The following is an 18210-nucleotide window of genomic DNA, read 5'->3' as shown; positions in this document are numbered from 1 at the left end:
ACAATTCACATGGTATGCTAGCTGTACCAATTCTAAAGTATTTTAATTAAGAATCATAAATTATTCATCAACAATGCACCTACTCATATATGATTTCCTTAAAAAAATGGTTAAGCACCTACTCTTCCAAATCTCTCAACGTCAGAGATTAAACGTCAATTTTGTCTTTGATCTCAAATAATTTTTAAAAATGAAAAAATAATCAAGGCCGGTTCTTTATTAATGAGTTTTCAAGTGATATTTCTTATATTTTTACTGAACTTTTTCAGTACAATTATACTATCTGTGTAAAAGTTATTGAGTTTTCAAAAAATCCTATTTAATAAGAGCCTAAATCCGTCTCTGTGTTTGTTTGATTTTACATTGAACTGTTGTAACATATTATCTTTGATATATAATTATATATCATATATACACAATAATACACTATTCATACAATATCGATACATTACATATACATACAACAATTTTTGTTGTCAGTATAGTTACATAATCCTAAGGCAAACGTTAAAAATATTAGGATATCACTTTTTGCTTTTAAGATGCAAATCTACACACACGTGGTATACAAACCGTGAATTGAGAGATGTATTTTCTTTCTTTGAGACGATTAACACCAAATTTAGCGCTTAAATGACTGTCCTAGAGCTAACTAGCGCTCAAATTTGGCTAATTGTTTTTTTTTTTTTTTTTTTGTATTTGAGTAATATATATCAATATTCTAATACAATAACATCTCACTAAATTAATTGTAATGGCTCAGTCCGTTAGTGATATCGTCCGTTTTGGGCTTATGTAACATCTCGCTAATTGGAAGAACTAGAAAGAGTTAGAATTGGAAATAATCATTTTAGGAAAGAATGAAAAATTTGGAAATTTGTTATGTTAAGTTTAGGTTTTTTTGGTCAACTTCAAATGACCATAACTCCTAGCTCAGGATGAGTTAGGTGTGCTTCTAGATACCGTAGGAAAGATCTTGGAATTTTCTTTCCAACGCCGCCGAGTTTGTGCCATTCCAAGTTCGTATGAGTGTTATGCCCATTTGAAGTTAGGCTGTTCAAATAAGGAAAGTCTAGTCCGGATTTTAGAAGGGCTTTATGGTCTTTTTCATACCCTATTAATTTAATTTCGTTTTTGGTAATTAGTTGGGGTCTAAACTGAACTTGGTCAGTTTACGCAATTAAGAAATACGCTAGGTCTTGGAGAAAAGAGAAAAGAAGAGAAAGGAGAAGAAAGTTCAAGATTCGTCAAGATTGTGCGAGTTTGGGTGTGGATTTTGCCAAGGATTTAATCCTACCAGGTATGTGAGACTTTCATAGCGTTGGTTTGGTTCACCCACGCTCCAATCATGTTTGTTTCAGCGAAATTCGTTTCTAGAAAGTTGAAAGTATGATGTTCTTGAATTATGTTCTTGAAGTTTGCTTTAATTCTTGAGATTTGATGGGGTTGTGGAGTTCGTGATGGATTCGTGTCGATTTAAGAGTTGTTTTGAGTTAGATTCTTGGGTATATATACTGGGTATTTGAATCTAAAGAGGGATTGAGAAAAATAATCGAATTTAGGCGAATTGGGGTGAGAAAACGAAGAAGGAAAAAGTCGACCAGGTTTTGGCACGCAAGTCCGCGTCGCGGACGTGCTCCCCCAGTACAAAAAAACCACCTCCGCATCACGGAGAAGACATGGACTCCTCTGTTTCAAAAATAAATTTTGCGATCAAGTATTTAAATGCATATCCGCGTCGCGGACTTGTTTCCAGACAGTAATTTCTTGCTCGTTTCTCATGTTTAACTATCTAAAAACACTCTTAAACATCCTGAGATCTTTCCTATCACTAATTACAATCCTTGAATCCATAATTCAATTCAAGGAAAGTTAAGAGTCAAGTCAAGGAAAGTTAAGAGAAATTCATAAAGTTTTCCAAAATTCTTTTACAAACTTTTTAACTTTGTTTTAAGACTTAAATTTTGAGTTGAGTAAAGAGTAAGAGTAAAAGTTCATTTCTTCAAAAATTATACGGGAACTAAGTATTCCTAAGAGTTAAAAATGTTTTCACATTTGAGCAAGAAAGGGACATCGATTCCAAGAGAGCTTTTAAGCTAAGTTTTTGAGTAATTATCTCAAACTAAAGAAAGAAGTTTTAGTTTTAAAACATATGAGCTAAGTATATCTTTGGGAGTAGTATTGAGCACCGATATGGGGATGCGAGTTCATAATAACTCAAGTCTCCCTAAACCATGTAGCCATCATGGGTAGTAAAATGGTCATACTTTTTAGATGATTCCTTAAGTGCTTTTTAGCATAGACTAGTGGATCCATTTAGTTAAGGCATCCCATATAACGGCAAAGTATAGGACAGTTCTGGCAGTGTGGGCAAGACCTTGTATAACCATTTAGTCTCATAGTGATGGTTGTCGGTTAGAAAAACTCCCACAGTATTATATTACTATATATGTATACTGAGTTGTTATTGCATTTCTTTAACAAATGGAGTTGTTACTACTGTTTTAAATGCTTTGTATAACTGCATCATTAATGTTATGTTACTTTGCATTGAGTTAAGTTATCCATGAGTTGAGTAAAGTCAAAGTAAATGTTCCTTTCACATTCTTTTCAAGCTTACATATGTTTTAGTATTCCCCTCGAATACTCGTACATTCAATGTACTGATGCCATTTGGCCTGCATCGTCTTATGATATAGACACGGGTAATCAGGATCAGCATCCAGGGCCCTGTTGTCCAGTTGAGCACTCAAAGTCAGTTGGTGAGCCTCCTTGCTTTCCGGAAGACTCTTTTTACTTTGCTTTCTAGTATTTCAGTTGTTAGGATTATCGGGGGTCGTGTCTCGACATCCCTCATTGTTTTAAAGGCTTCATAGATAGTTAGTAGTTCAATTGTCTTTACACTATTATTTCTTATGTTAATACTTGAGTTGCCATTTATGGCTAGTTGAATGTTTATTCTTAAACGTTCTAAGTTTATATGAGATAGTTCAATTATAAAAGCATTTGATCATTGTAATAATGCTTAGAGTCTTCCGCTGAGTAAGTAAGTCAGGCCAAGGGTTCGCTTGAGGCCAGCAATGGTTCTCGAGTGCCAGTCCCGCCCAGGGTATAGGCTCGGGGTGTGACAAACTCGGTATCAGAGCACAGGGTTCAAGAGTTCTAAGAAGTCTATGAAACTGTGTATGTAGAGTCCTTGTTATCTGTGTGAAGTGTGCCACATCTATAATTAGGAGGCTGCAACACTTAGGAAATCACCTCACTTCTTTCACACTAATTTCGTGCATTAGAGTTTGATCTCTAAAAAGTTTCTTCTAATTCATGCTTGTGCGTGTTTTTCAGTTAATCATGCCTCCACGAAGAGCAGTCTTAGGTCGTCCTGCTAGGAGGAACATTAAGGAGCAAGGGGTACATAATGCACCTGAAGTGCAACCCCAAGGAGAAGTCACGAATGCTGAGTTCAGGGAAACGATTCGAATATTGAGCCAAGTTGTGACTAACCAGGTTGGGCAACAAAGAGGAGCTAGACATGAAGTGGCTTATACTTCGAGGATCCGAGTGTTCTTGAGGATGAATCCTCCAAGTTTCACTAGTTCAAGCACTACTGAGGATCCAAATAACTTTATTGAGGAGCTGCAAATGGTATTTCAAGTTATGCATGTTGTCGATGCTTAGCGGGTAGAACTAGCTGCATATGAACTGAAGAATGTTGCTAGGATTTGGTTCGACCAGTGGAAGAAGGGTAAAGCTGAAGGAGCACAACCTACGAGTTGGGCTTGTTTTGAGGAGGCCTTCTTGGGGCATTTCTTTCCCCAAGAATGGAAAGACGCCAAGGTACGAGAGTTTCTCACTCTTAAGCAGGACTCACTAAGTGTTCATGAGTACAGCTTGAAGTTCATCCAACTATCCCGTTATGCTCCGGAGATGGATGCGGATATGAAAAGCAGGATGAGTCTTTATGTTGTTGGACTGTATCGTCTGTCGAGTAAGGAAGGTAAGGCTGCAATGCTAATATGTGACATGGATATATCAAGGTTGATGGTCTATGTGCAACAGGTTGAGGAAAAGAATTTGAAGGATAGGGAGGAGTTTAGAAACAAGAAAACTAAGACAGGAAATAAGTCCGGGCAGCAAAGAAGTAATGTGAATCGTTCGTCCTTTCAGCAAAAGCAAAAGGGACCTGCTCTATCATCTGCTAGTGCACCTTCACCCAGAGACAAATGTGAGTATAATGGTCAGAATTCGCAGAACTTCAGAGCTAGACCTGTGAAGTCTCAAGGTAGTGTGGCACAAGGAGGTAACTGGGCTCCTGCATGTGCTAAATATGGTAGGACCAACCCGGGTAAGTGTCGCGATGGCTCCATAGGTTGTTTCAAGTGTGGACAATAGGGTCATTTCATGAAAGAGTTCCCCAAAAACCTATAAAGTAATATGAATCAGGGTAATAGAGCCAAATCTTCATCAATTGGTCCACCAAACAGGGCTGGACCTAGAGGAGCTACTTCTGGTACTGGCGGAGGAGCAAACCGCCTTTATGCGATCACTAGTAGTCAAGAGCAAGAGAATTCTCCAGATGTTGTCACTGGTATGATCAAAGTCTTTACTCTTGATATTTATGCTTTGTTATACCCAGGAGTGACTTAGAATTGGAAATAATCATTTTAGGAAAGAATGAAAAATCTAGAAATTTGTTATGTTAAGTTTGGGTTTTTTTGGTCAACTTCAAACGACCATAACTCCTAGATCAGGATGAGTTAGGTGTGCTTCCATATACCATAGGAAATATCGTGAAATTTTCTCTCCAACGCCGCCGAGTTTGTGTGATTCCGAGTTTGTATGAGTGAGATATGCCCATTTGAAGTTGGGTTGTTCAAATAAGGAAAGTCTAATCCGGATTTTAGAAAGTCTTTATGGTCTTTTCTATACCCTATTAATTTAATTTCATTTTTGGTAATTAGTTGGGGTCTAAACTGAACTTGGTCAGTTTACACAATTAAGAAATACGCTAGGGCTTGGAGAAAAGAGAAAAGAAGAGAAAGGAGAAGAAAGTTCAAGATTCGTCAAGATTGTGCGAGTTTGGGTGTGGATTTTGCCAAGGATTTAATCCTAGGAGGTACGTGAGACTTTCATAGCATTGGGTTCGTTCACCCACGCGCCAATCATGTTTGTTTCAACAAAATTCATTTTTAGAAAGTTGACAGTATGATGTTCTTGAAGTTTGCTTTAGTTCTTGAGATTTGATGGGATTGTGGAGTTCTTGATGGATTCATGTCGATTTAAGAGTTGCGTTGAGTTAGATTCTTGGGTATATATACTGGGTATTTGAATCTAAAAAGGGATTGAGAAAAAGAATCGAATTTAGGCGAATTGGGGTGAGTAAATGAAGAAGGAAAAAGTTGAGCAGGTTTTGGCACGCAAGTCCGATCCGCGTCGCGGACTTGCTCCCCTAGTGCACAAAAACCACCTCCACGTCGCGGAGAAGATGCGGACTCCTCTTTTTCAAAAATAAATTTTGCGATCAAATATTTAAATGCATCTCCGCATCGCAGACTTTTTTTCAGATAGTGATTTGTTGCTTGTTTCTCATGTTTAACTATCTAAAAACACTCTTAAACATCCTGAGAACTTTCCTATCACTAATCACAGTCCTTGAATCCATAATTTAATTCAAGGAAAGTTAAGAGTCAAGTCAAGGAAATTTAAGAGTCAAGTCAAGGAAAGTTAAGAGAAATTCATAAAGTTTTCCAAAAGTCTTTTACAAACGTTTTAACTTTTTTAAGACTTAAGCTTTGAGTTGAGTAAAGAGTAAGAGTAAAAGTTCATTTCTTCAAAAATTATACAGGAACTAAATATTCCCAAGAGTTAAAAATGTTTTCACATTTGAGTAAGAAAGGGAACATCGATTCCAAGAGAGCTTTTAAGCTAAGTTTTGAGTAATTATCTCAAACCAAAGAAAGAAGTTTTGTTTTAAAACATATGAGCTAAGTATATTTTTGGGAGTAGTATTGAGCACCGATATGGGGATGCGAGTTCATAATAGCTCAAGTCTCCATAAACCATGTAGCCATCATGGGTAGTAAAGGATCATACTTTTTAGATGATTCCTTAAAGTGTTTTTTAGCATAGACTAGTGGATCCACTTAGTTAAGGCGTCCTATATAACATCAAAGTATAGGACAGTTCTAGCAGCGTGGGCAAGATGATGTATCACCACTTAGGCTCATAGTGGTGGTTATCGATTTGAGAAACTCCCACAGTGTTATATTACTATATATGTAAAGTGAGCTGCTATTGTATTTCTTTAACAAATTGAGTTGCTACTACTGTTTTAAATGCTTTGTATAACTGCATCATTACTGTTGTGTTACTTTGCATTTGAGTTAAGTTATCCATGAGTTGAGTAAAGCCAAGGTAAGTGTTCCTTTCAGATTCTTTTTCAAGTCTTACTATATGTTTAGTATTCCCTCGCATACTCGTACATTCAATGTATTTATGTCATTTGGCCTGCATCGTCTTATGATGCAGACACAGGTAATCAGGATTAACATCCAGGGCCCCGTTGATCCAGTTGAGCACTCAGAGTCAGTTGGTGAGCCTCCTTGCTTTTCGGAGGACTCCTTTTACTTTGCTTTCTAGTATTTCAGTTGTTAGGATGATTGGGGGTCGTGTCTCGACATCCCTCCTTGTTTTAGAGGCTTCATAGACAGTTAGTAGTTTAGTTGTCTTTATATTGTTATTTCTTATGTTAAGACTTGAATTTCCATCTATGGCTACTTGAAAGTTTCATTGTTCTTTTATAAATGCATTTAATCATTGTAATAATGCTTAGAGTTTTCCGTTGAGTAAGTAAGTCAGGCCAAGGTTCGCTTGGGGCCAGCAATGGTTCTCGAGTGCCAGTCCCGCCCAGGGTGTAGGCTCGGGACGTGACAACCTAGATCTGCACGACTTTAAAATGCGTCATTGGTTAGTAAGATCTACTTACTTAAATACCCAACATTTTTCCTGTGTTTTACCGATGTGGGACTTCTAATCTTAAGTTGGGGCGTCACATACACCCCTTCTATGGACTCGGCGTCCTCGCTGAGGTTTGCCCCACCGTATGGGATTTACCTATACTCACCATTAAGGTTTGCCCTGCCTTAGTGGGATTTACCTAAACTCAAGTGAACTCTGGCCTACATCGACAAGATTGACACATGAGTGACTTTCATATCATTTGTAACGGTCCAACCCTAGTGATATGGTCTGCTTTGGGCCTAGGCTCGCACGACTTTAAAACACGTCACTAGTTGGTAAGACCTGCTTAGTTAATCACCCAACATCTCTACTGTGTTTTACTGATGTGAGACTTCTAATCTTAAGTCAGGGCGTCACATTAATATAGGTGGGATCATGAAATATTATTATTTTGTAGATGTATTATTTAATCGATAAATTAATATTTATTAATTTAAAGAGTGTTTTGAGATTAACGAAGGTTAATCTTGATTACATCAAAATCGTTGTATCTTACTAATTTATGTATCATATTTATTGAATTAATGTAAAAATAATTTTATTATACATAAAGTACAATGAATACATTAATAATGTTGATGATGAAGTTGAAAATGATACAATATCTTTGGAACCAGTTGCACGTAAGAAAACACTTATCACATCTAGAACTCTTCACATTTTATGGTGTAGTTTGAAAAGACAACAATGAAACTTTTGAATGCAATAAGAAAAGTTAGACATGAACTTCAATTAGATTAAATTTTAACAAAAAACAAAACACAATAAAATTATATTTCACTTTATTGTCTTAAATATATTTGTATTGGCTACCTTCACGTGGTATTCTAGTTGTACCAACTCTAGCATAAACCATGCATGTTATCAAATCTCTCAACATCAGAGATTACATGGTTTTCTATTCATCTCAAATAATTTTTAAAAAATGAAAAAATAATCAAGGCGGGTTTTCTTTCTACCATTGGACCAAAATCATACTTTATTAATGATCTATATTGATTTTACATTGAACTATGGTAATATATTATATTTATATTTGATATATAATTTATATCATATATACACGATGATGCACTATTTATATAATATCGATATATTACACATATATACAACGATTTTTGTTGGTAGTATAGTTACATAAGAATCCCTAAGCCAAGAGTTATAAATATTAGGATATGACTTTTTGCTTAAGATGCAAATCTACACACATGGTATGATACGGTACAATATTTGAAAGTTTTGATATCATAATTTTAGTAATCAATTTTTAAAACATTATATCATTACTATACTTTGGTATGATTCGATATATTGAAGTTTGATTTCGTTATTCAACGATATGGTAAATCGGTAACCATAATTTGTTTAGTTTCAACTATAATATACTCGTATAATAGAATATTATGACTTCGATAATAAATAAAAATGTTTCAATTATATCATACTAACACATTACATATGTAGAAATATATATGCAAAATAAAGTACAAACAACTCATTTTTTTAATCAATTACAATTCAAATATATTTCAATCAAAATATCGTAGTCAATTTTTAGGTTTTAAACATTTAGTTTATACTAATACTAAGTTGCATATTTGTTAGTATATATATATATATACCATACCAAATATCATAATTTCAAAATCGACAATATTAAAAAATTTAATATAATATAATAATTCGATATATATAATACCATATCAATCCCTCCTACACATGGTATACAAAAATAGACATGAGAGTGTGGGGTGTGTCAATTCCAGAAAAGAATAATGAATACTCCCTCTGTCCAACGTGATTTATTTTTTCAACGCCAAATCAATTTGAAGTTCATTTGATCTGAATCAGACATCAACCATACATGATACATGTGACCAAATCTCTCAATATCACATTTATTGCTAAGCAACTACTCTTCCAAAATAAATAATAAATTATATTATTTGTATATTAATAAGCGAAATATATAAACGGAGTTTTGAAAAAATTTAAAATGTATAAATACAAAATTTGTATATACTTATCCTATTAATATATTTGCAAGCGAAACATACAAATCGACAGAACTATACAAATCGCAGCCTCCATAGCAAACAAAACTATAGCTATAAGTGCAATTATCAAAATTATTGTTATAAAACCAACTTAACAGAGGTTTCATTTGATTGGTCAGTGCAAGTTGACTTTGATAGATTAATATTAACTTGTACATTCATTCAATTTTAGAAAGGAAAAGAAATGACTTCTAAAAACACTCTTGTTAATGGTTTGAACAAATTCTCAGACCCTAACTATGTTTCAATTTTCGACACGACGCTTCGTGACGGAGAGCAAGCTCCTGGTGCCGCCATGACCGCTAAACAAAAAATGGACATTGCACATCAGCTAGTCAAGCTTGGTGTTGATGTTATTGAGGCTGGTTTTCCAGCTTCCTCTGAGGTTGAGTTTGAGCTTGTAAAGTGTATAGCACATGAAATTGGTAATGTTAAATTAAATGATCGTCTTATTTAACAAAATGTTATATATATATATATATATATATATTACCATGCGTATTTATATTATGTCTCAACAGGTAATAGCATAGATGAAGAGGGCTATGTACCGATGATTTGTGGTTTGGCGAGATCTACTAAGGAAGATATCGATAGAGCTTGGGAGAGCTTGAAGTATGCAAAGACACCGATGATTCATATGTTTATCTCGACAAGCGATATACATATGAAGTATAAATTAAATATGAGTAGAGAACAAGTTGTGGAGAGAGCAAGGAGCATGGTGACTTATGCAAGAAGTCTTGGGTTCAAGCATGTTAGGTTTGGCTTGGAAGATGCTACAAGGTTTGCAAGTTTTACCTAGGACTATATATATATAGTTTTTGATTTTATACCACTAATTAGCTTGAGTTGTCACTGTCAGATCTGATAAGAAGTTTCTTTGTGATATTATTGGAGAAATTATCAAAGCTGGTGCAACATGCATTTGTCTTGCTGATACTGTTGGATGCAATTTACCAAATGAATTTGGACAACTAGTTGCTCACGTAAAAGCTAATACCCCAGGAATTCAAAATGTGATCCTTGCGGTACACTGTCACAATGATCTTGGACTTGCTACTGCCAACACATTAGCTGTATGTATTTGTTAGCTTCTAACTAAAAATATAATATATCGTTAGTTTGAGTCTCATACGTCGATGGAATTCAGGGAATTTGTGCAGGAGTAAGTCAAGTAGATGTAACCATCAATGGTATTGGTGAAAGAGCTGGAAATGCTTCTCTAGAAGAGGTGAGGGAGAATAACCTTTAATTATTTTTATATATATAAAATGTTAATCTATCTCTAGCTAATTAATATTATTGTTATTTCTATTTTATATAGATAGTAATGGCCATAAAATGTCGTGGAGAGGAAGTACTAGGTGGTGTCTATACTGGGATTAATACAAAACATATATTCACAACAAGCAACATGGTAAGTATATGTATTTTTTAGTTGTTAAAATTAATTATGCATATAATAATATTGTTATACATATATATGCAGGTAGAGGAGTATAGTGGACTTAAGCTGCAGCCACATAAGGCCATTGTGGGTGTTAACGCTTTTTCTCATGAAAGTGGAATTCATCAGGTGAAGATCGACCAACAACCTTAAATTAAATCTCAATTGTGCCACAGACTTTGTTAATCTGTCAAGTTTTATAGGCCAACATACCATGTGAAGGTAGGGTACAAGTTAATGTTAATCTGTCAAGTCTAACGAATCAAATCAAATTGATAAAAAAAATAAATTAAGTTATCATTTGATTTAATTGATTTGTCGTTGAAAAAAATAAATCACATTCGTCATTTTTTTTTCTTTCTAAAATTGGATGAGTGAATAGATAATGTACATCAACGTGATTTATATTTATATACACTTAGTAGTTATGGTGTATTATGCCTAATTAAAGTTTTAAAGATCATCTCATAGGCTGAGTTAACAAACTCAGTTCCATTATCAGACCTGATAATTTTCACCTTTTGATTAAATTGAGTATCTATGTACCTTAGAAACTGCTGCAAAGACACACACACTTGGGATCGTTTGGTACAAAGATTAATAACACAGGAATTAGTAATGCAGGGATTAGTAATGTAGGGATTAATAGTGCAAGGATTAGTAATGCAAGGTTTATTTTTATCAAGTGTTTGGTTCATTGTTTCCTACTTCATCTTGTGTTTGGATTAAAACTAGAGCTGTCAATATGGGCTAGCCCACCCCATCCGGGCTAACCCATACATGCTTTGACATTTTACGGGCCAGGCCAGGCTAGCCCATTTTTGGTGTGGGCCAGAAAACGGCTGGCCCAACCCACAAGTACATGGGCTACAGGCTTGCCGGGCCAGCCCACTTTTTTAAAAGTTATATATTTTTTATAATTATTAAATTAAATTATAAATTATAATTTAAAAATATTATCATAAATATCGACACAACAATATTACATGGTGTTAATGTTACTACTTGTTAATCAAATCCACAAATAAAATTATCTTTATAATATTTATTAAGTTTTTTTTCAAGTAAAGTATAAATATCTAAATTGAAATATTAACCTAACTGTTTTGCAATTATCACAATAAAACATAAAAAATAAGACAATATTCCAACCATAAAAAAGTAAAAAATAAACTCCTTAAAAAATCATGAAACTTATGACGTATCTAACACTTCATGAAACCTATGGCGTATCTAACACTTCATGATCATCTTCATCAAGCATATCTGAATCAACTTGTGGGAAGGTTGTCTTAACATCTTCATTTTCTTTTGCAATTTATATGCGGTTTCAGTTAGTTAAATATTAAAAAATAACTAAATTGAGAATTATAATATTTAAATGTACACAAAAATTTATTACAAGTTTGAGAAAAACCATGTAACCAGTTCGAGTAGCAACAAGTGTTTGGACATTTTCATGGTGGATGCAACTTCTATACTTAGTGATTTCCTAAAAAACTTTAAATAGATTTTGAATTTGGATCTCTTTAATTTTAAATTTTAATATTATATTATATTTTTTAATTCATTTTTATTGGCCCACGGGCCGGCCCTACCTATATTTCTCAAGCCCCACAAATCAGCAGACTTATTCAGGCCAGGCTAAAAAGTCTTTTTTTAAAATGGGCTCCAAAATTTTTAGCCCAGCCCTATTAAATCCCGGGTTAGGCCAGGCCGGCCCAACAGGCCTAGCCCATATTGACGGCTCTAATTAAAACTCTATAAAAAGTTTCTTTCCAATTATACCCTTGTATTATTATATAATTAGGTCAAGGGAGATAATTGTCGGACAATGTTATTTTTTTTATGACCTTCTAACTAGCTAGGTGAAGAACAATTTTGTTGTCATGATTGCTATTTTTCACTTGAATTATTTCAGGATAAATAATTGTCATTTTAATAAATTTAGCACTCACAAAATGACATTTTTCAATTTAAAAAAGATAAAATCATCTACTTTTAAAAACCGATAAGACGGTAAAACAATACTTAGTAAAATTGAGTAAACCATCTACATTTACACATAAAATTGCAAGTTATAGTTTTAATATGTATGCAATTTTATAAATTGTTCAAAATACAAATAATTAGAAAACCACACACACATATATTATACATTCAATTAAGAAACATCATGTGGTGATATATTTACCTTTTTAATTAGTATATGTTAAATTCACATTTCAAAAATTGTATTGAATTTACTTAGTAACAAACAACTCTCTCTAATAATTTATATGCTAATTTATTTAAATTAATTTTACTAATACAAATATAAAACATAAAATCAAGAAAATAAACAAAATGATTAAAATGATTTGAGGGATATTTTTGTCTTTACATAGACTTATCCCATGGTATTAAATTCTATGTATTACTAATACCTCCAAATAGAAGGTCGTAGTAATACATCCTCTAATACCATGTAGGGTGTATAACTAATCCATGAATTAGCTATACATAGGCCCAAATTCTTACCATACATAGTACTATATAATACCATACATAATACATGGACTATTTCTCCTAATACTTCCTACCAAATGACCCCTTAATATCTAGGTAAGAACCCAAGAGAATTCATAAAGAGATGAAAGAAGATGATGAAATCAGATTTTATAAAATCTATTTTAATATTTGGAGTACATGTGTATTTATATACATTTTAGTAGTTAGGAGATAGTTAGTTAATTATAACTAATTTTTAATCCTAACTATTGGACACTAGCCTAATTAACAACCTTAGGCAGCAATGACTAAACTACCCTTACAATGTCTATTTTAGTCATTAACAATATTCATAATTTGAGTAAGTTAAAATAAGAAAATCTACTACACCCTCCGTCCCATTTTATGTGAGGTAGTTTGACTTGACATGAAGAAAAAAAGAAAGACTTTTTAAACTTGTGGTCTAAAATGAATTATAGAAATTTGTGTAGATATAAATCAATTCATTAAGGGTAAAATGAACATTTTAAAGTTAAACTGTTACCTTATATAAAAATGTGTCTTTTTTTTTTTAACCGACAAAAAAGAAAAATAAGTCATATAAATTATGATAGAGTGAGTAAAATCTACCTTCTAAATAACATTATGTTCTCAATTTAAAAAGTTTCATTCTTCTTTTTTTTATTAAATTATACGTATTTAATTTAGGATGGAATACTAAAGAACAGAAGTACATATGAGTTTATATCTCCTGAAGATATTGGATTTATTCGTGCAAGTGAACATGGTATTAAATTGGGAAAACTCAGGTACGCATTAATTTTTTTATTTTTCATACAATCATTGTTTTATTAAGATGATGTTGTGATACAATTGTTGGATTTATTATGCTCCTAAAGTTCTCAATGATTCATTTCGATCGATTATTTTACAAAATTTATATACATTTTTCAAAATATATCGTCTCAGTGGTTTTATTTTTTTATTAATATTGGTACGGTTCGCTTTCTACAATAAGAAAATAGTTATCTACTAGCCATGTTTTCTTTCTGTGATAATGCCATAGATTTCAGGTTCGATAGTCTCGAGAAGGTATTAGCCACTGGTGACCACTTTCTAGCCTTTCGAAAACGACCCTCTCCTTACAGTCAAGTGGTTGAACGACCTCCATCCTCCTTAACTATGTATGACTAATGAACTCCTCGCCTTAGTCCGTTCTTTTCCTTCTTTGGGCTCGGGTCGTTAGTAGCCGTGGTAGTAATGCCCCGGAGCCCAGCTACCGATGGAAAGATTGAGCATAAAAAAATATAGAGAATGAGCTATTACGTGCAAATATTGGAAATTCGATAATAAGAGTCTGATCTTAGATTATTGCATTATCATTTTAGTTCTTTTTTCCATGTGTGCTACTCTCTATTTCACTTTATTTAGTCGTTGTTGCTGCTTTCATTTATATAGTCTCTTTTTCGAGTTATTTTGAAATGTTTTACTTAAGTCGATAGTTGATATCGAAAACAACCTCTTCATCTTTATAAGGTTTTTAATGGTAAGATTTGTGTACACTATTTTTTACAGAATCCACTTGTGAAATTACACGATGTATGTTGTTCCTGATATTGTTGGATTAATTTTTTTTTTAAAAGTATATTATGTAAGAGTCACAAGTAAAAGTTTAGAACATGTTACAATGCATACTTGCATATACTGAATTTTGACAAAAGCTTTCAAGATATTTTTACTATTTAAAAAGTGATGAAATTAAAAGAACATGAAAAATGATCAAAAGAGAAATTCATTCCACTCTTCTATAGTAATAATGTAAAGAAAATTAACTAAAGACAAAAATAAAATCACATATGTGTAAAGATATCAAATAAGATAAAACTCAAAAAAAATGAATCTAATAAAGAATTCAATAAGATAAATTTAAATCGTATCAGAAAAAAGATATTCAATCTAAATCTAATAATTCTTTTATTGCAGTGACATTGACATATTGTGACACAAATTGTTCATGTTTTTTCTTGTCGACTTACATATTTATTATGTTCCTTCCATTTTATTTTATTTGATAATATTTTTTTTAGAAAGTATTTAAGAGAGAATGATTATTTCATTTATATTTGAAATCTTTTAAATTTTGAATTTTGTATTCTACCTTTGACAAATTTGATAACATGGTGAATATTTTGTGCAGTGGGCGTCATGCATTGAAAGCCAAAATGCTTGTGGTAACATACATATTCTAAGAGTTCAACAATTAAATTATGATATTTTTATATCGATATGTATTAACACTCAATTTATTTTGTCATAGCTTGGATATAATTTTGAGGAAAAAGTACTTGAAGACCTCTTTTGGAGATTTAAGTCAATGGCTGGTAGTAAAAAGGTAAATTATATTGTTGATGTTTTTTTATGGGATAAGACACTAGTACCCCCTAGACTATGACCGAAATCCCAGAGACACACCTTAACTAAATTAAGGTCCTATTACCCCTCTGAACTTATTTTTTTGTAATTTTGTACACCTTTTTATCCTACGTGGCCTCCAAACATCTCCCACGCGCCTCACTAATTAAGTGGAGTCACAGAGTGTGCCACGTAAGTCAAAAGGTATACAAAATTACACAAAAAATGAGTTTAGGGGGGTAATAGGACCTTAGAATAGTTAAGGTGTGTCTCTGGGATTTCAATCATAGTGTAGGGGGTACTTGTGCCTTATCCCTTTTTATATCGATGAAGTTTACTTGAGAAATTAAAGATTTACGAGGTTAAAGAAACTAAGCAAATGTGAGAAACATATAGTAATATATATAGAAGAACGTACAATAACGCGATTACCAAATACTACTACTAACGTGGAGAAGTGTAGAGACAAAGTATGACACCTTAACAGTAGTGTAGCTCCACCCTGGTAAGGATTACGTATATCCTATCCTACATAAACCTTATAAAATTCTACTAGGTATATATTGTTGTTATTGTATGTTTTTACCTATTTATCTGTTCTTACATTTGTGTTTTTCTTCAGAATATAACAGATGATGATTTAAGAGCACTTATATCAAATGAAGCTATCCAGACTCAAATTGCTTGAAAACTTGGAGATGACTACACAAATACATGTAAATAATACTTTCTTTATTTTTACTGGTCTTCTTTAATTAATTAACTTAGTTTTATAATATTTATTTATGCAAAGGATTGCTGTTAAATGGAAATATTATTTGATACAGGAGGTTCTCACCTATTGATGGCAGAGCTTATCTAATGTTGCAACAGCCAAGGGTTTTGTGCTACATTAATTGATGTATTAAATTTACTTAAAGGCTCTAAGGTGTGGATTCAACATTTTAATTTTATAAGTTCAATCTTTTAAAGTTTTTACTTTTTAGTATTGATCTTCTTGTACTTTCTAAACCATGAGTTTAGACTTTTATTTGTTGTAATTTTAATAAATTTATGATCCGCGTTAAAAGTATTGAGTTAAGATAAATATGATATGTGCATGTTGTGTCCGCCACTAGAGTTGGGGTATGCGCCTATATAATATCCTAAAGAGTCTTGAGTAAGAGCCATCTTTTTAATGTAAATATCTATATTTTAATAATTTCTACATTATAGCAAAAGTAACTTGAAATATATTAATTTTATAAAATAAATTTATATCAAGTTAAATAGTGCCACATAAAATGAAACAGAAAAAATACCAGCTAGCATATATATGTTCATAATGCACACTTAATCATAAAAGTTAGTAGGATTTTTAAATTGTGACTTCTGATTTATTTTGTTATTTTAACTTGAAAATAAAAATAAATATTACTTCCTCTGTCCCAATTTATGTGACACTATTCGTTTTTCGAGAGTCAAACAGTTTAAGTTTGACTGGGAATTTGCGAATAGAATCTTCAAAAAATTTTAAATGAAATTTATATATTTGTAAACTACATAAAAAGTACTATAATTCACAACAATTTATAATTCAAAATGTTTAAAAGATCTATGAAAAATTTACGGTCAAAGATAGATTTGTTTGAACCTCGAAATTCAAAAAATGCCACATAAAATGAGACGGAGGGAGTATAAAATGCTAAAAAAAGACCACAATCCAAAAGCTCTTAGGATATTTTGGTAAGCTAATTATAATGGTCCCTTACTTACCAGATGTACCAATTCTAAGTATTGAAAACGTGTTCTATTTGTGGCATTGGTGAAAATGGTGAGGGAGGATAAACTTTTATTATTTTTTTGAGGTTATATATTGTGAGGAACTGAGGTTAAGCTGCAGCCACATATATGCATATCTTCCACTAACCTTTCGGTGGAAGAATCAACTACTAACCCAACTTAATCCATCAAGATAAGTTATGAAAACCAAATTATGAAAGAAAACAACTCAGAAACTTAAAATTTGATAAAGGATTGAGTTTCTGTACACTCAATCAAAAGTCAAAACATTTATGAATCAACCCCTAGAAATTGAAAGTGGTAGTACCCAAACTCTAATTAGTTAATAATGGGGTTGCAACCCCAAATGCTAGGAAACATAAAATTAATAGTCTAAAATCAGTGTCCGAAAAATGGACAAGAAGATGTAGAGAAACCCATGACATCCTAGAAGAATAGCTCGCCCTTGGATTCGAAGTCAAGTGTCTCTCAACCTGCGGCCTCGTATCAGCTACCTAGATATGTCTTATACTCAATAAAAAAAAGAGCAAGTGCAGTATTAGTACACAACAATAATGTACTGGTACGATCACACAACCAGTTCCAAACTACGAATGTAAACAAACAACTACAACATAGTAAACATGGGTCAACACTTATAACAACAATCACGAACACATAGACTCCTAGTCACAATATCCTGAATCAACCAATAATTGGAAGATTTTCCATATGATCACAATTACACATACCAGTCCTTTCATGGAACCATAAATACTTATACCCGATCCTCCCACGGAATCCACACACAAATTGTAAGTGTACCAGCGTGGTACCCAAGACAACTAGTGTTAGTATTCATACTAGGCATGGTATTCGAGGAAACCGTTAGTGTTGACACCCAATTTTGACCCTCCCCGATATAAATTAATTTTCGAACTTCTTAAATTCCAAACGATTTGAAATAATTGACTTTATAAAATTCAAAATATTTTTCAAGTTACTTTTAATTGATTTTATCAT

The 18210-nt window shown here is 32.7% G+C and overlaps 1 protein-coding gene across 2 annotated transcripts; it reads left to right on the top strand.

The window, feature by feature from the left end:
- The first annotated feature begins 9248 nt into the window (after positions 1–9248).
- LOC102593662 (2-isopropylmalate synthase A-like) lies at positions 9249–16493 on the top strand. Of its 2 annotated transcripts, XM_006366085.2 has the most exons (11): positions 9249–9499; positions 9596–9860; positions 9940–10153; positions 10228–10308; positions 10402–10494; positions 10567–10653; positions 13723–13823; positions 15212–15245; positions 15332–15406; positions 16049–16142; positions 16254–16493. In XM_006366085.2, the coding sequence occupies exons 1-10, from the start codon at positions 9259–9261 to the stop codon at positions 16112–16114; spliced, it is 1257 nt and encodes a 418-aa protein (XP_006366147.1). In that variant the 5' UTR covers positions 9249–9258; the 3' UTR covers positions 16115–16142; positions 16254–16493. The 2 variants fall into 2 exon arrangements, with proteins under 2 accessions (XP_006366147.1, XP_015160240.1); XM_015304754.1 differs by lacking the exons at positions 15212–15245; positions 15332–15406; positions 16049–16142; positions 16254–16493 and adding an exon at positions 14088–14348.
- The last annotated feature ends 1717 nt before the right edge of the window (positions 16494–18210 follow it).

Source organism: Solanum tuberosum, unplaced genomic scaffold (genome assembly GCF_000226075.1).
Source record: "Solanum tuberosum cultivar DM 1-3 516 R44 unplaced genomic scaffold, SolTub_3.0 scf00610, whole genome shotgun sequence".
Taxonomy (NCBI): domain Eukaryota; kingdom Viridiplantae; phylum Streptophyta; class Magnoliopsida; order Solanales; family Solanaceae; genus Solanum; species Solanum tuberosum.
Note: the sequence above shows the minus strand (reverse complement) of the source record. Positions and strands in the feature narration are given on the sequence as shown.

Coding starts and splice junctions, on each gene's coding strand:
- LOC102593662 (XM_006366085.2), top strand. CDS start 9,259: ATGACTTCTAAAAACACTCTTGTTAATGGTTTGAACAAATTCTCAGAC. Junction 10,309..10,401: donor GAAATGCTTCTCTAGAAGAG/GTGAGGGAGAAT, acceptor TATTTTATATAG/ATAGTAATGGCCATAAAATG. Junction 10,495..10,566: donor TATTCACAACAAGCAACATG/GTAAGTATATGT, acceptor ATATATATGCAG/GTAGAGGAGTATAGTGGACT.